The 26,729-nt window shown below is 39.1% G+C and overlaps 1 protein-coding gene across 1 annotated transcript in view; it reads right to left on the reverse strand.

Moving 5' to 3' along the window:
- Window positions 1-26,729, reverse strand: part of R3HDM1 (R3H domain containing 1) — an 83,573-nt gene that overhangs the window by 51,923 nt on the left and 4,921 nt on the right. The window contains 2 exon segments of the mRNA XM_031057364.1: window positions 5,224-5,434; window positions 6,278-6,486. Of these exon segments, the coding sequence (XP_030913224.1) occupies window positions 5,224-5,394 (171 nt within the window). The 5' untranslated portion in view covers window positions 5,395-5,434; window positions 6,278-6,486.

The raw sequence follows: 26,729 nt of genomic DNA on the forward strand, positions 1-26,729 counted from the left end.
AGGGCCACTGTAAGAGGGAGGTTTTCCTTCACAGATGAGACAAGTCTAACTCCACCCATCATATTCAAACTTCTCATCTAGAAACAAGTGCCCTGGCCAACACTCCTGTGATAGATGTGGACTCCTGGCTTCCCTTTGTGACTTTAAGGATGTCCAAACCCAAATCCCCAGTCCCCAAGACCCAGCAGTGACTGTGAGCAGTTAGCACCACACACACATCAGGTGAGAAGCACAGGAACAAAGCTGGTGGGGCCAGGCTGCAGGGACAGCTCAGGTGAGCACAGCCCAATGGTGCAAGGTCTGGCCTGGAAGTACAAACTCCAAATTCCTCTGACACCACCAGCAACTGCCCTCTCAGAGCTTGGAGATGGGTGGGTACAATCCAATTATTCCTTTCTTGGACAAAAGTGACAGAGGATGACACCACTTACACTAGAATTCCAGGACAGCAGGTAGCCAATGCACACTGTAGCTGTTAGTGCACATTTTCTCTCTTTTCAGGCTCATTAATTTTATCTCTTTCCTAATTTCTCTACATTTATGAAGTTTTGCTCCTACAGAACATCTTTATGTTCCCCATTTGTGAAAAATAATTTCTAGCTCATTTAGAATATGCAATCCTTGGTGAGTGCAAATTAGGCAATTTCTTTATATTTGCAGCTCTCAAAGACTTTCACTGCCTTAAGAAAACACTGTGTTAATGAAAGCCCTATTTATAGCCATTATGGGCAGGATTTCAAGACAGTGTTTAAAAGCAAGTATTCCAAATAATTGCATAATGAAAATAATGATTAGGTTCTTGCCTTTGATAAAACCCCACCAACACAACTTTTAAGACCAGCTACTATGCTACATTTCCAACTGCAAAATAAAAAGGGAAGTAAGACAGCCTTTGTCAAAAACATATAAATAACCAGGTTTTCAGTAGGAGTATTTGCCTACTTTATTTTTTCCTAAGTACCTCACCAGCTCACATATACTAAATGCAAAGTAAAGATCTGGAGCTGTTACATGCCTTCCTCTATCATCACTGTGCTGTCTAAACAAGCTGGATAAAAACAGGTCAGGCACAAGATGGCAAACTCAGACGTGTGAAAGGTTTTGTGAGAAGAGGTTTTATTTCTGAAGTACCATTTGGGCATTTCTGAGGAGAGGCACAACACGATAAACCTCAACAAAGAGTGCTCTAAGGACATTCAGTTTTTTACCTTTCTGCAAAATTAGGTCTCGCTTTTAAATCCAGTCAAGTGCTGCAGTCCCAAGAACCATGGATAGTTTTGGAATGCTGAGGGAAAGAACAGTGTGGTCCATGGTTACTGGCTGTCCTGCATTAGTGAGCAGTGACAGCAATTTTCCATGACACAGTAGAGGATGACTGATGGAAAAATTGTTTCACCCTTGGACATGGAGGCAGCTCAAGAATAAGAGAATCTGCCCAATCATTTATCTATTGAAAAGTATTACATCCCACATTTTGAAGACAAAGACAGGTAAATCCTGGCAAGACCAAAACAGCTGGGGAAGAGGCAAAAAAAGACTTCAGAGAACTTCAGCTGTGAAACAGAGAGGGAAGCTCAAGGTTTGTGTTAGTACGGAAGGAAGATACTTGCAGGAAGAGAGATGTCAAGTTGCTAAGTAAAAAAAATTATCTAATTACCCCAAAGGACAAGGATATCTGCTTCATTAGCATAAAACAGAATCAGAATTATACTCACTTAACACAACATTTGCCTTGCCTTTATCATACAGTATAGGTACAACCCTGCACTCATGCCATGAGGCTTTTTTGGGTTTTAAAACAGAAGTCTTTCTAATAAAAAACATAAGGGACTATCTTGCAGGATAAATCCAGCATCTTTAATTTGTTGTCAGTATTTCCTGCATCTTTGTCCTTACAGTGGATGACACTGCCTGTCTCACCACCCAGAGACACAGGCAACACAGACCCTGTATTCCCTGAATTCTGAATTCATTGGTTGGCACCTGGCCTGGGTAAGATGAACAGGTAGGAGACAAGTGACTGGTGAACCAAAACCCTTTTGATCATAAAATCCACCATAGTGCTGATGTGCACATGACTTCTGCAAAAGTACTTTTCATAACAGAGCCTCTTGTCTCCAGTGCCATTTAAATGACACTTGAACCTCACTGCAAATATGCCAGTTTAGAAATGTTCTCTGTATCAGTATCTCTACTTTTGCACTGCTTAAAGAAATTGGGAGTGCTGGCCATGTACTGTAATTAGGTATTTTCCTCATTCACATTGTACCTCCAAAGCAGACACAGCAGCCAATCAGTTATTAATGCACAACCTCCAAATAATCTGGAATTTACAATTACAGTTACATTTCAAAATATAACTATCAGTTTCTGAACTGTGCTGTTCCAGAAACATGCCTGAATTCAATGGCCCACGATGGTATGTGCTGCATGAACCTATCTGATCATTCAGAATCTATTCATAAGAGCACACAGCAATGGAAAGAAGGTGTAGCTAAGACCAAAGTTGATGATGGGACATGGTTAGATGACCTACTCAATAAATTGAGCATTAAATTTATCATAGAGCATTCCATTGATGGAATGTCAAGTTCAGACAGAGGAAAAATCGCAGCCTGTTTTTTCCTTGGCTGTAAAGAACTCAAAAATGAAGTGATACCTGTACTGAGGAATGTGACTGTAGTTTGTCAGTAGGTACCAAACCTATTCTGCCACCAGGGAGGAGAGCCAACCCAACCCCCACACAACCTCCACACCCAACCCATCCTCTGAAGCTCTCAATTAGTAAACAGAAGTATACAACAAATTCCAGTAAATTTCTGATAATCTTTCCTAACATTTGTCAGCAAATCCTTTGCTCTTTTTCCCACCACACAATAACATTTAACCTGCACTTAATGACAAGTACTATGCCCACTGAAATTTCATCAAACTGTTTAACCATCCATTAGTTAAAAACTTGCTCACTGCTAGTGTTCCACAAGGTTTTTTTGACTATGGACAACCTCAGATTTTTGTTTTGTATTTTAGCATAAAACATGCTTTAAATGGGAGATCCTCAAACATGAGACATATATATTTGCACTGGCAGCCTCCACAGCACAAGTGACATTAACTTCTGCTGTTTCAGTTGTTGCAAGGGGCTTGCTCACAGCAGCCAGGTTCCATTTGGTAACTGTCTGTCTTCCTGCCACTCTGGAAATCTGCATCCTCAGCCTCAGTTTTGAATTAACTGCTCATGTAACATCAATGTTCTAATTCTGATGGAGACTGCAGGACACCACACTAAATGCACTGACAACAGAGCTGTTTCTATCCACCAGCCTTCACCACCCAGTGTCCAGTCCATTTTGTGGATGTGAGATAATCACCTCAGCCACCACCTCTTGCTCCTGAACAAGCTCCCAGCCAAGCAATGAACCCCCTGCCAGCCCACAGCCCCTGGCAGCACTGCCAGGTTCATTCCTCTGCACTCTGAGGAGACAGCAGCAGTTGTTTGCAGGAAGGCTTATTTCTTACTTGCCACTTGAGTCTCATCGAAATTTCCACACTAAAATTTGTTAAATGAGAAAATGTGAATGAGATTTTTCCAAATTACTGAACTGCATGAAAATAACTAAACCGTAGATTAATTTTTAAGGCTCAGTACTAAAATATTCCATTAATTAAAGAAAATACCAGCTCAGCTATAATATCTCCCAGCTTTTCAGTAGCAGTTATTTCTCATGTTACAGGAGAAATATTTCATTTCAAGGATTTATTTTTTCCATAAAATTATCTATTTACACTGATGCCAGCCTTAATAAAGCCAGCAGATATTAAAGTGTAAAACTATTGTTATTGCAGTGGTCTACAAGATTTATCTGGAAGCAATTTAACACAGCAGATAAAGCTTACTTTACTCAGTGGAATATTGAATTGTTAGTCTTGAACAAAACTACTCCCCAAAGAACCTTTTACTCAAATCTCAATAACAAGAATCTAATAAGCTACTGTCCTGTTTTTGCAACCCACAAGAGACCCCTCAGATCCCAATCAGGATTTTTATTAAAAAAATGCTTAGTATTAACCCACAGACACAAAATTCCTATAGACAACAATAGTTTTTGCCAAACACAAGCTTCTGTGCTTACTTTTACAAATCTGGCCTGTTTTGTAGGTTGTGTCAGAAATTTTCAGTTGCTTTCCTGAACTCCTCCCCTCATGTGAGCTGCTGACAGCCCTCAGTGACCAGGTGGGCAGCCTCAGCCTGGAGTGAGCTCTCTTGTCCCACACCTAAATCTCAGATTAGATTAAATGTGCTACCACAAATTCCTAACCCTTCCTTATCAGTGTGTTCTCCATTGACACAAGGTATTTTCACACTATTTGCTGCGCCTCCTTCTCACTTGAAACGTGATGCCACAACTTCCTTACAGGTACTTCACTTCTCCCTCCTCCAGAAGCCATCCATTTATATACCTCAGCTTTTCAGTGTGTGTACAAGGAAGTGCCTCAGCTTTCCTACCTAAAAGTCACCTGCAAAAGCTGTCAAGCAGTGAAGATCAGAGAGGAGAAGGTGCAGGGAGTATCTGCTGCCCACCAAGGCAGGATGATGCTCCTCAGCTCATTCTGCAAGTGGCTGGGGCAGCAGCCAGATCTGCTGGCCTCAGGAGCTCTGGATCCCTCTGGCTCCTGGGGATTTGGATTACCTACAGCTGATTACTTCAGCCTTATGCTGAACAGCTCTGCTGGAAAATCCACACCTGAGCCACCTGTAAAGTGCAACAGCTCAAAAGCCCTGGGCTGGCCACCCCTGCCTGGCTGAGCTGCAGCACCATGTCCAAGCAGCAACACAGCACACACAGCCCAGCTCCAAACTCTGTCAGGATTCAGCAGCAGCAAAAGCCAGCCCAAGTTTGTTCCTTGCTCTGCTACAATGAAAGACTTCACATATGCACTCAGGGAAACACAAACATGGGCAAATTGTCTGGTTCCCAGCAAAACCACTCCTCTACTTCACAGAATTAAAAATGACTGAGTCATATTTACATGAGTATAAACAGAGAAGTGGGGAAAGGAGGAGAGAGGAAGCAATAATCATCATATTTGCTTCCCTAAAACCAACAAAGTTTTCCTCACTGTACCAAAGAAACATATAAGAGGATCAAGAGAATGGAGAACAACAAGACACAGTTATTTAACATGATATACTAGTGAAGAATAAAGTGAATAGCTTCTTACCGGCATATTGTTTTTGTTATCAGGACAATTTTCATCCTTTTCCACTTGAATCTCTTCCTCACTTCCTGATTTTTTTAGGTTTTCAACTGGGTCTGTATCTTTAAATTCAGCTTCTGAACCCTTCATTGCATCAGTTTCATGTTTTACAGTAAGAATATCAGACATCCTCATTAGAAAAGGTTATTTTAAAATTCTACAAGAAATATGGAACCTTTAGGACAAAGAAAAAGTTAATTATTGAGTATTTAAAATTAATTTAAAAGCCACCCATACCTAAACAGCTACCCAAAATAAACACAATTTTGCAAAAAGGATCACCCCCTCTGCTATGACACTTTTTTCTGTCTTGTATTAGAAGGAATGATCTCTTTTTAACCACTTTTATCAGTGGTCTGTAACAGCAGACATCCACACAAACAAGAATTGAGAGCTACACTCTTGGATAACGCTCAGAGATTTTCTCTTCCACATTTTAAAAATAAACACCTGAACATTCAGATACTCCAAATCAAAGTAGGCTCCAACAGAAACAAGGCAAGATTTTCTCAAAGGAAAAGAAAATCACATATAGATTTATCTTGAAAGGGTTGGAAGTAAATAGATGAATCATAACACCCCAAGTGTGCAAACATTCATAAATTTCATGAACTTTTAAAGTTTCCTTGTTGACTGGACAAGTTCTGAATGTAGGAATTATCTTACTACAAACTGTAGCAAAACTAGTCTTAATAAAATTAAGCATTCTCTCAAAAACAACAAAGAAGAAAGAAACAAACAATTTAGTAATTAGGATAATAACCACGATCAGCAATTACAATTTATAATAATAATTTTAAATGCTATATAAGGATAACAAATAATTAAACCCCAAATTTTCCATAGGAAATAAGAAACACAACTCCTTGTCATTACTCAGCTACTGCAAGACGTAAAAGCAAGGATTTTCCATTTCCTACAAGGAAAAAAGAGTAAGATCTGAATGCCTAAACTCCTCATAAGAAACAAATAACAATCCTAATAGTGTTATGGAAAAGCTTAGTGTTTGATTTAGTACCTGATATGTCCTAGAGTTTGGGGATTGTGGTCTCCCACAAAAATAAAATCGAATAATCCGAAGATCCTTTTCACAGTTGTCAGCCAAGATGTCAGTTGTGATGAACCAGCTGGAATCTGGCAGGAGGAGTCCCATGTCCTTATCCCCAGTGTAGAGTCCTGGACAGAACTGTTTGGTCTTGAATCAGCAAGAACATCCCTTTTGAATGCCTGAAAAATCAACAAAGGAAATGCATTATACTTTTATTTGCTGTGGAAGGGGAGATGGAACATGACAACACCTAAAAGCTGAAACAGTCATTTTAAGAAAAGAAAAAACAAAGAAGAAATCAGCATTTGTCATATCCATCCTGCTTGCTCTATCTAGCAGCAGTAACAGTTTCATTGGATGTCCAAGACATTTCTGCATTACAGAGTTAACAAGTAGTCATAATAAATATTTTGTTGGCATTCCTGAAACTCTGTTTCTATAAACAAGCAGGTATCTTCCCAAAGAGTCAGAAATATGCAGCCCAGCAGGTGTGGAGGAGTAACAGGCCACGAAACTCACAAATGGCTGTCAGCAGAACAGTTTCTCTCTTTGTTGGAGTTAATAATCTATGAGCACAACCCATAAGCCCTATTTTGGGCAACTGCAATCACAGAAGATGGCTTTACTTTATTCAAGAAAATAACTGCCCTGGAATGAGGATTTACACATTTTTGCAAAACTGATGAGTTTCCATCTTCCCTCTTTTTCAGAGTTGAGAAACAAATAGCAGCACCAGCCCCAGGGAAGCATTTGAAGGCCAGGCCAGAGCTCCAGGAACAGAGGCAGTGGAGCCCTGAGAACACCTGGTGGTGGCCCAGCTCCTCCTGCTCCCTCGCAGGGGAGATTAAAGCCTGGCTACAACCTCTGCTCCAGAGCTGAAGAAACACAGTTTGGTGAGAGATGAGCTACTACAGACATCTAGAGTTCTGAAATTTACTGCAAAGCACAGAAAAGAAAGATAAAAGATGGGCTATGGTTTAGGCCTGTAAGAGATCCTATTTACTGAATCTAATGGAGGGGAAAGGATTACAGATGAAAGAAAAAACTGGAAATAAAAAGATGCAAAAATGCAACAAAGGATATCCAGAATTGTTGGTTGTTGAGGTGTTTTTTTGAGACAATCCAGATGCTGATATAAAATTTATTAAGAAGCTCAGAACCTTTACAGTAAACAAAACTTGAATAGAGATGCTGTTTCACTTTGTTGACTGACATATGATTTGTACAGTATTTAGATAAATGTTAAAAAATATTACAGGTTGAAGACAGCAAAACAAAACCCAAAACATTTATGTCCAGTTGCAAATATAATACTGCAAAGTAAGTGTAATTTAATTACTACTCCCTACACAAATCACAAAACAGTAACGATAATCAACATCAAGTTTTTCTTTGATTCTATCAAACACACTAAGAGCTCCTGTCCATTTGCAACATCATTTTAAAAACACATAACAGCATACTCAGTTACCAAAACACAGCCTGCAAATTGCCTAGGTCAATCCAGGAAACTGATGCACAAGAAAAGTCCTTGTATTTCCTATGACAAACTAAGTGCAAATTAGTTTATAACTTGCTCTGAACAGATTTTTCCCTGCAGATAGATTTAAAGCCTGCAGATTTGGTGCTATGCATCCTACTGTCAAAGAGATAGAACTGAGGAAAAGCTGTGGAGCTCCAATTCACACAAAAAGTATCTCAACTTTGGGTTCAAAGAATGGAGCTATTTTGAGTCAACTGGAATCACCATATGTGCATCTATGAGTAAATGCCAAACCCTGTGCTTCACACTAGCAGCAAAGCACACAGAATAGAAAGATTAATCTTTGCTTGCCTGATTATTTTCAGTAATACCAGTCACAGATTCATTGAGATTGGTAATGCAACCTTGTGTTTGTGATCCACACCTGTGAGTTTAAGTACTTGAATAACATTCCATCCCTGAAGTTTCCTCTAATTCAGCAAATTTTCATAGCTGAGATAATCTGCTTCTAGTTTCTAAACTTCCACAGACTGGATTAAAAAAAGATTTAAGGAATTTTATGTGTTGTAGATTGAGTGGGGGAGCAAACCACAGCCCATCCTTACTAATCCCACCTCTTTCACCTTCCCATACACTTGGATGTTAATTTCTTGTGTCCTATGTAGGACAGGTAAAAGGAAAAAAAAAAGCAGGAAGGCAGTCCTTAGGAGTTGCTCTGGTTTTTTGGTGAGAAAATAGGGTCTGGCAAGCAAACTGATTAATTGAAACAAAATCCCAGCACTGGCTTTACACTGGATTGCAATGCAGACCAACATAGTATTTGCAGATTTTAATAGGAGGAACACAAATGAGGTTCTGCCCTAAAATTATCTAAACAGTTGAAAGAACTGAATATTAGGGGCAGAGCATTACCTGGGTTTGCGACTAAAAGCTCAAACAGCTCACAACATGTCTCATGAAAGAAAATCTACCAATTCTAGTATCTTTTATAGGTGACAAAAACAGACACCTACTTTAGCAGACAGGAAGTAAAAGACTTGCATGTAAGAGTGGAGGATAAATGTCATACCTATGTTCTTCACCCTCAGGATTTCTGTCCCCATCTAAATACTCAGAAGTGAATTGTACCTTCTTCTTCATCACATCAGCAACATTCTACCCCAATATTCATCCTAAAATCTGGTAATCCTCTTTCCAAGAAGTGGTCACCACTTTGTCTATGCAGCTACTCTCCCTTTCAGAGGGAAAACTGTTATTATCAGCTCTGAGATGATGTCCAGTACTGCACAGACATGAGCTTTGCAGTCAGCAGATCAGAAAATCAGTCAGTGCTGTGCTCTTACCGCTTTCTTTTGCATAATCTAGAGGATAAGTCATGAAAAACTCCAACAGATCAAGCAAAGTCATTCCTGAGTTTTATGATGGCAGCCTCCTGAATCTTGATACAGGAAAAACCACTGGGTCCCTTATTTTGTGTTCTGACATTAAAATTACCATATATAAACCCACTAAACTGACTGGTAATGAGCAGAGATATTTCTGGGAAGAGGATCTAGGATCTACTCCACTTAATCCAATTTCTCTAAGAGGCATCAAGAGTTCCAGCTCCTTGTTGGCAGTGTAGATGGAGATAGGAAGCTTTGCACTGCCCATGACAGAAGAAATTAATTCTTTTTCTTCCAAAGAGACAGTAAAAGAAGGTGATTTTTTTTCTTTAATTATTGATAACATTGTTGTCAAAAGACCCCAGGAATGATTGTAATTAAAATAACTTGTATCAATCAAATTCAGGGCAGAAAATAGGATTAGAATGGTGGGGGTGGAAAAAAAGAAGTCTATGTTCAACATGCAAAGTGGACACACTTTGGAAAGGTAATGTGAAAAAGGAACATGGAAAGGTAAAGTGAAAATTTATTTCTTAAACAAGCTTCTGTTAATAGATAAATCAACAGAATTCCTGCAACCCACCAACACTGGCCTCTTCCCACAACTTCCCCAGCAAATTTGTACACAACTCCCTCCTTCAAGTGGAAGGACCAATGGATGAACCTGCCAAACTTGGTGGGAAAAGTTTTGCCTTACCCCTGACATAACAGTAGTATAAACCTTTCTTGGATGTGGAAGTGCTTAAATTTTTTTTTGAGAAAAGTCAGGACCTTTCCTAGGAAAACAGATTTTTGAAGATTCATATAAGAGACCTGAACAACAAGTGCTTTTTCCTGCTGCTTTTCACATCAATTATATAAATAAACCTATATTAACATCATAACCTCAGGGTTCCTGTGACTAGAACTCAACATCACCAGCCCAACTCAAATAAAGCAACAAGAAGGTGCAGATTAATGTTATTATCTAGTAGCTGAGAGCCTGGAGATGAATCCTGAGACAAAAGGTGGACAACCTGGCAAACATCTATATTTGGAACAAATTAGTTCCCCCTGGGAAACTTCTGTTAAGGCAGAGGTGGGAAAAGGACTGAAGAAAAGTGCCCAAGGTGATGAAGGAGAGGAAAGGAGAAAAAACAAACAAAAGCAACTCCACATAACCTTGAAAATCCTGACTTGGAGAGCAAGGGAGGATTCCAGAGGGAGCAACAATTCTCCTGCCCACAAACAGACCAGGCTGTGCTCATGGATGATCCAGGAGCCATATGCTAGGGTCTGCAATTTTGCTCTCCCTAGTAACTTGTGCCTCAGTGGCCCAAGTTGTTAAAATATACTACCCAGCACCTGTAAAAATGTAGCAGCTGTACTAAGACTGCCATGCATTTAACGGAAAATTCAAAGCACCTTTGTACAATTATCAGAAATATAAACTGGAATTATGCAGAGACAGCTGTTCCCTGTTTCCAGAAAAGACAACACACTCCTGCTTTCTGCATGTCATGGCTAAAGTTTGAGACCCATTAAATGACCAGCTAGGGAGCAAAGAGTCCTGGCCTGCCTATTGAACTCTGATATTGTGCAGGTCTGATCTTAATTAAAACAACTATTAGAAACAAACAAATGAGAAACTGGTCCACTTCTGAAGCATGAATCTAAAAGATTCCCTAGTTTTGTTTACTGGAAAATGCTACACAAGTGAATCCATGCTGCAATGATTTAAATACACTTAAATCAAAGATTTATGCTTTTCTTGATGATGCTATTTACACAGATTTTGAAGTTCTACATGAATCAGTTAACAACTAAATGCTATTTACTCCATTAGTATTAGAAGATACTTCTTATTTGATTCAATTTACCAAGGTACTTAGTAATCAGATTTTCAAAGGAAGAGTATGATAAATCAGAATACAAAAGTATAATGTGCAGCTATTCTACCTCCTCCAAAATTAATTAGGGACTGAATGCATCTCACTGTGCACGTTATGTCCTACTACCAAGTGTAGACATCATTAAAAAATTAACTGGACAGAAATAGAACCAAATGCACCAGAAGCCATTTGCAGACTTTCTCGACAAAGTTTCCTCCAATTTGGAAGGAAAATCTCCCAAAAGTGAACCCAATAAAAGGCTATCCCAGGTCTTGCTCTAGTGCACCTTGCTGCAGTTTTACAGCAGTGATCTGCTCTCCTGTTTCCTGTGCTGCCTCTCTGTCAAAGGTGCTGCTCCAGCAGCAGCAGAGCCCAGGTTTGCACTCCCTCCCTGAGCTCACAGGGATTGGCACTGCCTGCCCCAGGGCAGGGCTGGGCACCCCTGGACCAGGGGACCACCCCCCCACCTCCCCTCACTGGCACAGCCTGGGGAGAGGAGGGAAAGGCAGAGACAGCCTTAAAGCACCTGTCAAACACCCACTCCACACATACAAACACCTCAGCACACAGGGTGCCATTTGGACAACATTAGAAACAAAACCTGAAACTTGCCCCCAGTCTTCTTAAATACCTTCTTTTCTTTACTGGGACATTTTGCATGCCACAGCCTCTCTTACAGAGCAACACAGTGCCCTTCTTGTTCACTCAGGGCCTCAGATAGGACACCACCACTGCTCATAAGACAGTTGACAGGCTGTTAAAGAGGACACCTTTCCCAGGAATAGGCATGTGAGAAGCCAAGGTGTATTATTAGCAACTATCCCTCCCCCTCCTTTTATATTTTAAATTCTGAGCAATACTCTAAGGCTCTTTAATCCTGCTCACCTTCTCCTGTGAGTTCATTCTTGAATGCAATAGAAACACTGAGCTGACAGTGACAAAGAATAACAAGATAATTCCTTCAGGAATGTAGCTGCATAAATAAGATATTTAATGACAAGCAAGACTAGAGCAGTCTTTTATTCTACATATTGACAGGAAACTGCAGTATCCAAATACCTGTGGAAATCAGGAGTTTGTTGACATTTGTTATCCATAAACTCAAAAAATAAAACTTGAAATGTACCCTGAAAAAACTCTGTCACTACCCAGTGCTTCTTCAGAGTGCTCTGGTCCCCAGGAGGCTCAGCTGCTCCATTCTGCACAAAGCACTGTCATTCCTCCTAGCTCCCTTCCTGCACTTCACCTTTGATACAAGTGATCAGAGCCAGGTACATCAAAGGAAGTAAACACCTTTGGTTTCCTCCTGGAAAATGAAACAGTTCTCTGGATGTAGCTCTTGCTACAGTGGAACATGACAAAGGGATTCTTATAAGGTGCTTCCAGCTCACTGTTAAATTTGGCAGACTACAGCACTGTTCTTTTCACCATTTAGAAAAGAAGGAGGTTGAACATCCTAGGATACTACCTAAGGAAAAAGAAATCCCACTACAGTCCTTGTTTTGACTAGAGCAGCTACCCAACATGAAGAACAATGGAAGTCCAAGTTGCAGGGTTTCTGATGAAGTAACAGTTCTAGCATTGAACAATCTGTGGTGGATGAAAACCAGCCTGGCAAACATTCACATACTGTTATTATAAAACACAGCTCTGTGGCTAGGCCACCCCCATTAAGGTAACAAAAATAATCTTAAATGGTTTATACACTATTTAAAGTTGTAGCTCAATTAGGATCTATTCTCACTTTTTTTTGTAGCTTTAGAAAGTGAAGAAAAAAAAATTTCCCAGACAGACTTCAAAACAGTTCACTGAACACTATTTTTTATATAATTGTCTCCTGGCAAGCATCTGCACAGGGTAACATACCTTGGCAGACAAAAGCCATTTCAGCTTGAACACTATTAGAGCATTAACCTTTCCAAAATGCCATACCTCAGAGAGAGCAGAGCATTAGGTTAGTGGAAAATCCATCTGTTGAATGGCTAAGCCTCTCGTCCCCCAAAGAACACGCCTGTCCAAAGGCATGAGGAAAGAACCATTTAGAAATGCTTATGAAATACAGCATGACATATCTTCAGTTTTTGCTAGCATAGTTCTGTTGGCTTGGGAGGGGAAAAATGAATGCCCTTCTCACATGACATTGCTGTACCAGCAAAAGCTCTGTAGAAACAACTATGCTGACGAACACTTTGTTGGCTTAGCTTTCATCATTCAGAGAAACCCAACTGACAGCAGAAAAACTCCTCCCAGCTCTTGAGCCATCTCTAGGGCTGATATTCAGAAAATTCTGTGTCCATGTGCCCACACCAGCACCCTCCCACATCTTCCAGCCTTTTTTTCCTTTGAGCAATCCCTAAACTTGCCCTTGCTCTCCCTCACCTTGTTCATATTGCATGGTCACCCATCATCCTTTATCAGCCCCTTTTGACATCTTGCACTTTTTTTTTTCCGCACAAATTTTTCATTCACTTTTAACTATGCCTTTAGAAAGCTTCCAACAATGCCAGGAAATGCACACATAGCACAAAAGTCTGCATCACCACATAATCTGTTTAATATTTATCTGTATGTATCTATTTAAAATACCTTTAAGTCAAAGTCATTCAGATCACAGGGCCAAATCCAAACTATCTACCTGTTTTCAACGATCAAATAGCAACAGTTGTCTTGTTAAAAACAATCCTTCAAAACGGAAGAATCATCTGTTATTACATCATTCTCTGAAGCCTCATTTCTAGTGTCAAGGCCTTAAAATGGAATAAGAGTAACAATATGCATTTTTGGTGTCAATTGGAAATCAATAGTTTGGGGAAAAATACTTGGTTTTCTCTTTATGAGGATGTCGATGCTTGATAAAGGTCAGAGGTTTTATAGCACAATAAAATATAGCCTGAGCTGTTTACAGTTGCTTTAAAAGATTTTTAAACAAAAAAAAATTGGAAACATGTTTTATATTACCCGGTTGTAAACTAACCAAAGGTATCTTCAAGAATCTTTTAAGCTCAGCATTGGTTAATTTTGGTATATTAGAAACAGTCCAGAAGTAAGAGAACATAAATATTTTAAGTTCAGATGATGTAAAAAAATCATCTGGCTACTCAAAACACTCCATAGAAAACGCATAAGATCAAAAAAAGTCATGCCATCTACAAGTCCCCAGATGATGCAGTAGCAAACTAAAACCTTAAAATAGTCAAAGATTGATTTTTTTCCCCCAGCTATTTTAAGTAAATGAAGTGAAGCATTGCCTGTGACTATTTCTAGTGGAGATTCTCCAAATAGCAGCTTTCTTAAGACACCAATCTCCATTTCATTTAGAAAAAGTCATCCACAACTGCATACAGCAGCTAACAATTTTCTGTACATAAATCAGCTTTCATTCTTAGAATATCTAAGCTAACCATCATATTTCAATCAGTAACATGAAAAACTGTCTCTAAAACTGACACAAATTTCAACAGTGGATGGTAGGAACAGACTCTTGGAGTGACCAGACAAGGTTAAAGATTCTGTTTAGGACCCTAAGTCATTCGAGATTATGCAAAGAACTTAAGTTTTCAAAAAAATTAAGAAGCAAAAGCACCAACTCTAATAGGCCCTTTCTTTCCATTTTATAACAAAATTCACTAACTTGGTAAATTATTGTACCATCTCTGCATAAAATGAAGACAAAAATCATCACAGCAAACAAGAGGACCATGACAGAACTTTCCTTGGGGCACTATCAATGCTCTCACCTATGTTCTGTTGCCACAGCTTCACAAATACCACACCACATCACCACCATGCACACAAGCATCATCTGGCTGCTTCAAAATCTGGTGATTCCAAACATCAGGCAAAAACAAATCACAATTTCAAAACTGTCTACCCTACAAATTTTAATCCTCTAGCAGTGTATTTTTGCTTAATTTGTAACAAAACCACAGCAGGTCTGATGTCAGCAGTTCTGATAGTGCAGAAATTTGATAAAAATTAAATGACTGATCTTTATGGAATCAAATGTCATCAGTTTAACAGCCATCCAAAATTACTTGTTATCTCAACAAAAAGACATTTGGTCCACAACACAAGACAGTCATCAACTGCATAGGAAAAAAACATTTTCACATAGCCTACTAAAAATACTATTTTCAGTTCGAAACTTATCTTTACAAAAAAACAAATAAGCTTGCTTGTACTTCCTCATTGGAATGGAGATAACAGTAACACTTTAAAAAAAACCCTGCAGGCAAAAGAAAATTAGGCATCTCCCCCATTTCTGCCACCTTGGGAAATTCTTTTAGCAGAGATATTTTTAATGGTTTTCCAACCACAGCACAAATAAAACACCCAGTAAATAAAAATTAGCAAAAATGCCATTATTAAATAAGATGTAAGAAAAAGTCTTTTTTAAGTCAATGTTTAAAGAAGGAAGAGATTTAGGGATGCTAATGATCTCTGCAAACTGATTAGGCCTAGAATGGCTTTTGTGGGAAAAGGGAAACCAAAGGCAAGCTGCAATTTGTCTCAAGACATTTTATTCTTCTCCTCTCAGGCAGCGTTTGGATGCCCTGTTCCAGGGCTCACATACCTGCGTGCTCTCAGCATTTTGCTCCATTATTCAGCCCCGGGGCGTGCTCTCCATCCTCCGGCGGGACTCAGCGGTGCCCGTGGAGGTGGAGCGGCCGCCCGGCGCTGCGGCGGCGCTGCCCGGAGCCGCGGAGACAATGGGAAGGCACAGCTGGGAGCCGCGCTGGCACTGCCACTGTCACCCAGCACCGCCACCCAGGGAGCTCCTCCTCGGCAATTCACAACCTCCCGAAGCTCTCCGGCTGCTAGAAAATGGCTGGACGCATTTTAATCGCTTTCTCCATGAACAGTCAGACTACTCTAAAATTAAAGTTTACACCACGCTGCGAGAATTTTGATGTGACAAAGAAGCAGGGCAAAAACATTCGTACTGTAAAGACATTAATTCCTCTCTAGACAGCTTTATTTCTTTGCTTTGGCATTGTGAACACAACACAAAAAGTCATCAGTAAGTTAGTCCTCAGTGCCAGCAGATAAACACACTTGTCACTGGCAGAATGAATGCTATGATAATTTTCTGGACTGGCACATACCCACTATCAGAACCCAAATATGGAAGAAAAACGTCGTCTACAACAGAGGAGTAAAAAAAAAAAAAGCCAGTTCTACGATAATTATCATGCTTCCAAAAGCAGTGCCCAGACCAGCAGTGTGCAGTTTTGCTGCTTGTGAGAAACCTCTATGCCTACCAGCTGCAGCATCACCCCATGCTCAGCAGCACTGCTGCACACTGATAACACTGATAATCATAATCCCCTTCCTGGACTCTCCAGAGACCTCTCCGAGGGATCCTGCACACCAACTTAGGCTGGAAGGAGAATGGGGCAGTGTTTTTAATCTGCAGGCTCCAGAGAGAGGAACTACAAGCTCGGGAGGCTGCAATCCCTGCCAAACAGGAGATCAGTATCCTGTATATTTAAGTGACAAGATTAAAAAACCATACACACGCACATATATATATATATATATATATAGACAGATTTATTTCTACAATGTAACAAACACAGGAAATAAAAAATCTAAATCAACCATAGAAAGATTTAGACCTGTCAGAGACTGCAGCAGTCTAAGTACTAAAATAGCTTTTATAAATAAATAAATATAAAATATATATCATATATAAAAACATCATTTGATATTGAGACTGCTGCAGTTTGCAGAAGATCTTAATCTTTCTATGCCTGCTATTTCCCTCTTGTGCCACCTCTGTGCTCCATCTTTAAAGCCTCCACTCTTTCTGCCCACACATGGCAGTGTCACACACTCCACACATCTTGGCTGTCGTCCTTGAGCAGCAACATCATACGGGGGGGAAGTCAATCTTTTTGATTTAGCTGAAGACAGCAGTTGTTGGAATCCCTGCTTTTCTCTTATGCACTGAGTTCAGTGTCACTGCTGGCTATGCCCCTCCTCTACACACCAGTTCCCTCCCCACCTTATCATGGGATCATCCCTGAGATCCCATCCCAAACTCGAGGAAAATACATACAAAAGGCATAATTCTGGGAGGCCCTTGCTATTTTTACATAGGTTCCAGCTGGTCTGTAATGGGAGCACTACTTCTCATGAAAAAGGCTTCCTCAGCAGGATGCTAGACAAGAAAATTACTTTTATTTTCCTAATTGTAAAATGAATTCCAAATAAGCGACCACCTATGTGCACAAGCCATTTACTGCATGGTCCATACTCTGAATGCTGCCAAAGAGAATAGTTTTCAGTTTCTGAACACATTATACAGATTACATTAATGTCAGAATAATCTTTTAAGCAGTCTCCTCACACAACACTGGGAAAATGTGTCTGCTGTGCATGTCTGGCTAGTGCTATAATCAGATTTGGTATTCACATACACCACGGCAGAACACCTAGGAGAGCTTTTATAATCAGGAAGATCAGCATCAAGATGCAGCTAGCCTCAAACAGGAAATAAAGTCGTACCCAATGGAGAAAGAACTGAGCAATGTCCTGTTGTTATACTCTGCACTGCCTCTAGGAACATTGTTGTTAATTTTTCTAAAACTCACACATCCACACATTATGAAGAGTTGGGGCTTCTTGAACTCCTACCCTGGAGACTCATCCTAAAGGAGAGAATAGACTGGTCTGGGTTTACTTTCTCATAATCAAAATCTTTTTATCGCCTACATACATGTGCTGGTCTGCTCTAAGTGATGGATTAAAAACTGAAATAGCTCTCTTTACCTGAAATGTTCCTGTATCAGAAATGGACTGTATAAACACCCAGCTGATGTTGTGTGTTCAGCTCTATTGCTGCCTTTATACAAAGCGCAAATGAACACAGGCATAACATGCTAACGTATGCGAAACAGGTAAACAACTGGAATAAAATATCATAAAAAGAATGCTGTAATTTCTCCCTTAAATTAGTCAAGATACATAATTAATATGCTTAAGAGCACTAAAAACTTATAGCCTTCTTTATAGGAAAGAGGAGTTGGAGCACTCAGGGCTGATTTACAATTGCAACCCTGACTTGATTGACTAAGTTAACTCAAAACATGTAAATTGTATCTCCATTATCAAACACACACAATTACATTTGCTGAAATACCATCTAACAGAATAGGCATCATAAGCTCAAAAACAGATGAGCAAATAAAATGTTTAAATTCAATTTAAATTTCAAAGCCATAGCACGGATGAAATATACAAGTCAGGTATTCAAGAGATAAAAGAAAAACAGTCTAGAAAGCAATCAGATGCTTGCCAAAGGAGGAAGAATTCTAGACCTAAGAAAAAAAGCAAAGATATGCAACACCACCTCTTCAAAGCCATTTTCCTGACAAAACAATACCCTCTGTCATAGTTGTACTTACAACTACAGTATGTAAGTGATGAAAATGAATCTTTATTTTTTTTAATCTCATAACAAACACAACTCAGTAAGAGGCAAAAGTGCACCATCAAGTGTCTGCAAACCAGTGGCTGATTCAGAGTAGAAAAGACTGGACTGTCCTGAATGAAAATTTCTTTAAAACTGAAAAAGGAATACTGACACAGAGACAGAAATCCCAATTGCTAAAAAGCCTCTGCTACATAGGGTACACTCAGGAAGATGTTCCTGGCTCTGCAATATCCAAGCACTTGAGGCACAAGGACCCCTTTGCTCCAAAACAGATCCCAACAAGACTTACAGGACTGAAAAGGCAGGACACAAACTCCTGGAGAAGTACACACACACTGAAATGTTCTAGCTGACAACAGCCTTTCCATTTAGAAGAAAGAAAAGGATAAGAAAGAAAATTAGTTCTTTGAAGATTTTTAGAGACCAAAATAAAAAGTCAGCCCCTGGACCAACCAGAAGATATTTAAGAAAAAGTTTGAGACACAAAAAGCTTGAAAAAATACTAGAATGAGATATCTCAACTACTTATCCCAATTCCAAAATGAAATTTATCTATAAATCTAGAGGAAATAAAGCAGCTTTTCTCATTATGTGAGAAAGGGAGACATTTAGAGAGCTTGTCCCACCCATATGAGCTTACCAGAAGCATCATGTGAAGCCATATTGTAACTACTCCAAGTTCCATCCACTTGACTGATTAGTCTCTTCTGAACAGTTACTCTGCTAGTAACTCTTTAACAATTGATTGGACAGAAATATATTTATGTCTATCCTAAGAGAAATTGTTTAAGTCCAGATTGGTCATGAAGGTCTATTCTTATTTAGTTCATATCATCTCCCTATAAAAACCTCTCACTTCCAAGAAAGCAGAAACAAGCACTGCAATTTCATTCCTTTGCACCACAAACCCAGTTTAGACAGCATAGTGATGAAGCTGAAATAAATATCTTTCTCTGGTGGTTTCATTTTCTTCTAAGACATAAAATATACCCTCACTCTTACAAGCATAAATATCTGTTTAGACACCAGTCACCTTTTAGCCATGGTTACTACATGATGACAAGGTCTTGTCCAAGTCTAAATACAGGAGATTTTAAGCTAAAACCCGAAATACAAACAATCCCCAAACACTGACTGTGCAGAGCTAGTCTTCAAGACTAAATGAAATTACTTTTCAAATACATTCTGGACAATGGATGCCAAATGAGCAAGCGTCTGTCTGGTGGGTCTGTTTGTAGGGCTGATTGTAGGTCAAAGATTAACTTACCATTAATTAAAAAATTCTAGAGGAACAGTACAAAAGTAAGCTGTAAAATAATATTTCAAGGCTTCACAGAATTCAATATTAAAGATCTCTCTACAAGTACTCATTATAGCAACCTATTGAAAAAAATCAATGTATCTCGGAGTGTAAGTAAACTTTTGGTGTTAGCTGGAGTAAAAAGTTCCAAATAATTAAAAAGGAGTAACATTCACAGACTTTGAAAAGGAAAAAACCACCAACCAAACCTGGCATCTCTCAAAGTTCACAAAAGATGTGGGAGGGATGTTTTTGGGACCAGTTACAGAAGCCAAAAGATATATTCTGTCCAATTCTTCACCTCTTGAACAAGGCAACTCTTATCTCCTGCTTACTCAAGGAGTGAGAACAACTTAGGAAAAAGCAAATTCTAGTAGAAGATGATCCTAGAGTACTGAGGTAGCCATTGATTCCATTAACTATGGTCCTTAAAGTAATGCTTAGTGAAGCAAAAAACAACCCCCAAGCCACCAAGTATCTTATTTCCCTCCAGAAAGCACACTAGAACACATTTCAAAAACCTGTACTTCTAATTTTCTGTGTGCTAGATAATTGTGTTACACAAGAAAGGGAAAAAAATGTTACCAGTAGAACTCTGGCCAATCTCCATAATTTGAAATAAGAACCACTGAGATTATATTCAGCCACAGACTGATTTTTGACATCTACAGAAAACATTGCTGCTTAATAAATGAAAACCAAAGTATTGCTTCTACAGTAAAGCAAACAACTGAGTAATGGCTCATGCTAAACCAAGGAGTGAATATATTACAAAGGAAGACTAAAGATCACTTACTTGGCTTTGTCACATGTTTTATCAATGTAATTTCTGTCCTTCCACCTCCAGTTGTTCCTACTATTGTTTTCATTCACTCTTACATCTAAAAACTGGGTGTATAACTCTTTCAAGAACCTTCCCATTTTCACTACAATCTTACTTTGTTGTGAACAAAAATAAAAGAAAATTAAGTGATTGTAAGTTTAGTCTAAAGATGAAAAATTCATTCACCTAATGAACACACCATGTCTAGTTTTGCATTAATATCTTGATATTAACTTTTTCCTGAACTGCAGTTTAAATTCAGACTGTTCTAGACCTTCTGTTTTATTCAGTCGCATCTAAATGCCAGGCATTAGATAAGCAGAAAATTAAGCTATTCAGAGGTTGGAGTTTAAGGTCATCTTCACTGTCTGAAAGCAAAAGCTGTAATATGCTCTCACCCAAGAGATTTATTATGCTTTGGTTTTATAATGAAAAAGCAACGGTTTGAACACAATATAATATCCATGAAAAACTTCCTCTGAGCTTCTCCATAAGTGACCCCATAAGTGGACTGACACCATGGGTCAGGCATATGTAGGCCCCACATGCTGAACAGGAATTCTTTAAAACCACAGATCTGCCTTAGAACCAACAGTCAGAACAAACTTGTGTTATTTCACTGGATCTATTTTTTCTGGTTTTCTCCCATTATTTTTTTCCCCCCATAAGAAAATCTGTCACACGTAGCAGGGGATGAGAATGTTGAGGGGGTGTGAACGGTACTTTTTGGTACAGACGCTATCAAGCAACCAACAAAACAAAGGATTTGTCTATTCCAGAAAAAAATGGCCAGTAGTTTTGTGAACACAAAAATGAGAATAGAGAACTGTAAGAACCTGTTTATACTAAACCAGGGTTATTTTCTGCAAAGGGACAGCAGAAAATACAAGTTCCCAAATAATAAAGTCTACCCCCAGAATAACAAAAACCCAAACAATAGGACTTCACTCATGTTTACAAAATTCTACGTTTGGGTAGCACAACTTGTGTTATCATCCCAAAAATTCTAAACAATTAGAGCATGGGAACAGGGCTTCAGTGCCAGGTGCCTAAAAGCAAGAGGAGAGGAGACTTCAGCTGAAATCACAATGAGCAATTCAGTGTAATCTCACATTTCAATTCCAATCCTTAAGTACCTCAGAGGCAAAAGACTAAAGAACACTGGTTTAAACCAAGGGAGATGTGAGAGCCTCAACAAATCTGTATTTTTCAAATGAAGTTGGACTACAGCTCGTCAATTTACCAGAAGTCTTTATTCTCCTCTGGAATTCTGAATCTGAAAATCAACAGGTCAAGTAAGACAAGAGGTAAGGCAGATTTTCTCAGAGCAGGCATGTCTTACCTTCCACCCACAGGAGGGAATGACAGGAACTGCAGGCTTGACTGCCAAGACTTGCTGTCTGAACACACAGGACAAAGGGGAGCTTTTCCCTTGCTTCATGACAAGAGAGGGGATTTGGAAGGAACAGTATTTTTAATGTTGTTTTTCAAGTAATTTTTGTTTCTGGGAAAAATAAGATCCAGCTTATCAGTCTTCCTCCTCAATTTTGTTCTAAAAGTAAATCTTCTGAGATAAACACGTTCAACCTAAAGCAGTGAGTGCTGCAGTTGAAACTTGTGTTAGCTGTGGCATTGACACTTTCAAGGACTTTGTTAACACCACCCTTACTCCTGCCCCAAACTTGGCTAATGTCAACTTCATAAGAAAAATCTTTTTAAATTCAAAAGTGCTTAAGGTTAAACAAGATCTGACTTTTAATGTAGAATTCAACAGGGAGTAGGAGAAAGGAGGGCAAGGAGAGAGATGGGAGGAGAGACAGGGAGGAGCTCCTAAGAACACTAGGAGTCAACATGTGATTTTTTACTTTCTTGCATATCTGTACAGTCAAGCATCTCCACTCAGATGATATAATGGCATCATCAGACCCTAAAGGGACTTTAAACAAAATCAGCATCATGTTTAATTATCTATGACTAGGTAGGAAAAAAAATTAAGATAATAATTTTCAATTAATGTTACATTAAAGGAAATCATTATTTTTTAAACAGTTAGGGCTGGGGCCTGGAGTCATCACTTGAGATGCAGCATGCAATAATACAGATTGGCTAGTGGGCTTTGCTAGATAAACAAAAGCTTTTTCATAGATGCAACACTAATTTTCAGAATGTTGCTAGGGCAACAGCAGACTGTAACAAGAATTTCTGAATAATGAGCAGGTGGCAATATACAAAGATCTTCGATTCCTGACTTATTTATATGTAATCCAGAATAGTGAGATTTTGAAAAGCAGTAGCCTTATTCCAGCACCACAAATGGAAATACTAAATACATTGTCTAGAATATTTATCAAAGTTCTAGACATGCATCTCTTTTCTGTTTTAACATGCTATGTAAGGCAAGATCACTAGTCTCACACCTCCGGCATAAAGAAGCAAAAGCAGTTATTTTGGATAAAATACACAATTTTAAAAAGCAGTTTTTCTAATTCAAAACTAAATCTAACTTTCTACCCAAGATTCTCCTTGTACAGATTCAATAATTCCAGAGGGAAAGGATCAAATCTTGGCGATTATTAAGTAAGGACCAGACTAACAGAAGAGAACTGGAAGTGCTTTATTCATCATGCCCATCCACAGCAGGAGTTTTGCCAGATATAAAATGTTATGGAAGGAAGTCTAATGGGCAGTCTAGAGTCTATCGCTTGAAAAACAATGGCAGCAAGATTTGGCAAAATTTTTGTTAATTTAAAACTTTCAACTCAGCTATTACTAACCACCACTAACAGATGTCCAAGTTTCTGATTAGTTGGTCAGCAAAGGTTTGGGTATCTGGACAAGGCCAGCTGTAATATTATTATTTTGATGAACATGACAGAAAATAACTATTTTAACTTACTCTAAGACTGAACTGCTTCTCTCTGTGAGTTCCCTGAGACTGTAATATATGCAAAAATCACAAACCTGATCTACCTTTGAGGCTTTTTGTCACAAATCTCTGTTTTAAATATCAATAAAACAGTAAGGTTTGTAGCTATTTTCAGTTAAGTTCCCAGTTTTCAGAGAGTAACAGAGTCTGTGTATTGAGATATAAATTCACATGCCACACAAGACAACTGTATATGAATGTTCATATATACATATACATATGTTCATAATAAACTACAGAGCTCTTTTACAGGTAGCTGACATTACCAGAAAAACTTCCAAAACACAGTAAAAGATGGATAATCTAATCATTTGATATAATTTTGATAAATACTCTCAATTCTCCATGAAGCCCCTCATGAGAAAGACATCGAGGTACAGGTGTGTGTCCAGAGAAGGAACAGAGCTGGGAAGGGTCTGGAGCACAAGTCCTGAGAGCAGTGGCTGAGGGAGCTGGGGGTGTTTAGACTGGAGAAGAGGAGGCTCAGGAGAGGCCTTATCACCCTTTAACTCCCTAGCAGAAAGCTGTGGGACAGTGAGGGTCAGTCTCCTCCCAGAGAGAAGCAACAGGACAAGAGCAAATAGCCTCAAGCTGGTGGGCAGGTTTAGGATGGATATTAAGAAAATTTTCTCCATGGAAAGTGTCAAGCATTGGAACAGGCTGCCTGGGGAAGTGGTAGAGTCACCATCTCTGGAGGGATTTAAAAGACATGCAGATGTGGCAACTGAGGTCATGGTTTAGTGGTGCGCTTGGCAGTGCTGAGGGAAGTGTTGGACTCTATGATCTTAGAGGTCTTTTCCAACCTAAATGATTCCATGATTCTGTTATGCACTGTATGAGATTGTTTATCTGATTTTCTAATCTGAGGACAGGGCCTGGAACAAGTTACGTGTTAAACTGTGCTGTCATCACATGTGCCAGACCTGAACACCTCACAGACACCTAGAACAAGGTTTTAAACTAAGTTCATCCAGTGAAATCTCACTGTATGACACCTGGTCAAGCTTTACCAGCAAAGGCTTCCATGCCAGCAAGGCTTCTTGAATGAGGCTACAGCTAAAGCAATTCCAGCAGAATGTCCAGCAGAGACAGCTGAACTCACAGAAGATTAAAGTACTGGATTCTTACAGCTGCCCTTCCAGCATTGTTTATAAATGAGCTGCTGTCCTCCCCAGCACCTTCATTTTAACAGGTTTAACAGCCAGAGCTGAGCAGCTCCCTGCATTGCAGTTGAATCCTGTAAATTCCTTTGTTCCACTTTCTGGTCAGAGGGAGGTAAGAACACAATTGCCTCACTAATATGATGCCTCATGGAACAGCGGCTTAAGCATCATCTTAGATCTCAAAACTGAGGATCCAGGCAACAAGGCAAAGTAGAATAAAATGAGCATCTTGTTACTTCCTTATGAACACTTCTGAAAATACATCATCATCATCAGATCAGCAGCCTTATTGCCTGGACCCAGGCAAAAGGGAGACAGAGAACGGATTCCTCCTTTCCCCAGCTGAAAAAACCAGGCAGCATCACATTCTGCCACCATGGAACTCATGCCTTGCACAGATATTTCATCTTCCTAAGCAGCCAGAGGGTGGTCAGCAAGAAGCAATGCTAGCAATTCCAGTTTTTGTGAGGACAGGCTCCTTTCTCATGGCATGGTCAATGAAACAAGAAACTTACCTGACCCAAACACTGTATCTCTCCTTAGAGGGGATGGGGGAAGGAAAATCTAACTTAATGAAGATTTGGTTTACAGTATGATGGATTTTTTTTATTAAAAAAAGTATAAACATAGGACTAATACTACCACCACTAAGTTTATATTCTGAAGGATTTCGTAACTCAGAATTTAGATGAGAAATTAATACAGTGCATTAGAACTTAGTGAATTTCTTTGAGAAATTTTCTTGAAAGCTGTTTTTTGGACAAGTATAAAGGCATGAGGAAATTAAAAAATAAGGACCATTGTCTTCTTCAAGAATACTTCAAAGGTTATGTGTCCAAGAAGGAGACAGAAGAAAAATACTCACCCTCAAAATACAAAATCCAAATACACTGTTCCCAAGCTGAACACAGGCACTAACACCCAATTCTGTGAGCAGAAAGGTTTTGAAAGCTTAAAAAAACAGGAAAGAAAATCTTTCTGGATGTCAGATTTTTCACATTTGTATTATGCTTTGCCTAACACGCTCTGAAAGTGTGAGCAGACCAGAAGGGCTACAGCCACTCTCTGTGGGACCAAAGATGGGGTAAGGAAGGGAGAAGGTTTAAAGAGATAGCAATTTTAACACTGCTCAACCACTGAACAAGTCAATCCCAAAGAATCTTATTCATGTAGTCAGAATACTTAAGCAGAGGATTATTAATTATTAATAGGGTATCTATTAATAATTATTAGAATCCTGCATTTCTCTGACCAAAAGGCTTTGCTTTACAGGCAATTCAGGACAGGGACTTTGACATAGTCTTAGGCTACAACAATCCAGGGATTGAGGATAATCAGGCTGTCCTTGACATATCATTTCCTTATAAAGATATACAACACACAGTTACATTAGAATTTATTGACATGTTTTAATGTATATTATGTAGCATTTAACAACATTATGTGTGTAAAGAATCATCTGTAAAATACCTATGGAACTTGCTCTCCCTAAGGCACAGGGAAAAGAAGCTGGGAAGGGAAGAAAGACCTTTAATATGAATAACCACAAATTTAGCTGGAAGAATAAATGCAGAGGAAGGGGAAAAAAAAAACCAAAACAACCAAACAAAACTCAGAAACAGACAAAACCAAAAATAAAAGCCACTCCAAAATATACTGACCAACCAAAAGGTAAGCCTTGGAAGTCAGACACAAGCTCCACCCTGAGTCAGAACTTTCTAACAAAAGATTCATTATTCCTACAAACAGAAAAAGAACAAGTACACCAAAAACCCACTACAGCACATCTAAAACTGAATTGGAAAGAGTACATTCAAAGGAAAAATAAGATTCAGAAAATAAGTGCTGAAGACACCATACCCACTAACTATAGAAAATCAGAAGCCTCTCATCATATCACAAGTCCCAAAGAAGAGATTTTTTTCAACAGTACAAAATACGTGATGGTATCATTTGGCATTGGAAAAAAAGCACTGAACTAAATATGAGGAAAAAATAACTATGCCTGGCTTCTAAACAATTTTAAAAGGAAA

Source organism: Geospiza fortis, unplaced genomic scaffold (genome assembly GCF_000277835.1).
Source record: "Geospiza fortis unplaced genomic scaffold, GeoFor_1.0 scaffold112, whole genome shotgun sequence".
Taxonomy (NCBI): domain Eukaryota; kingdom Metazoa; phylum Chordata; class Aves; order Passeriformes; family Thraupidae; genus Geospiza; species Geospiza fortis.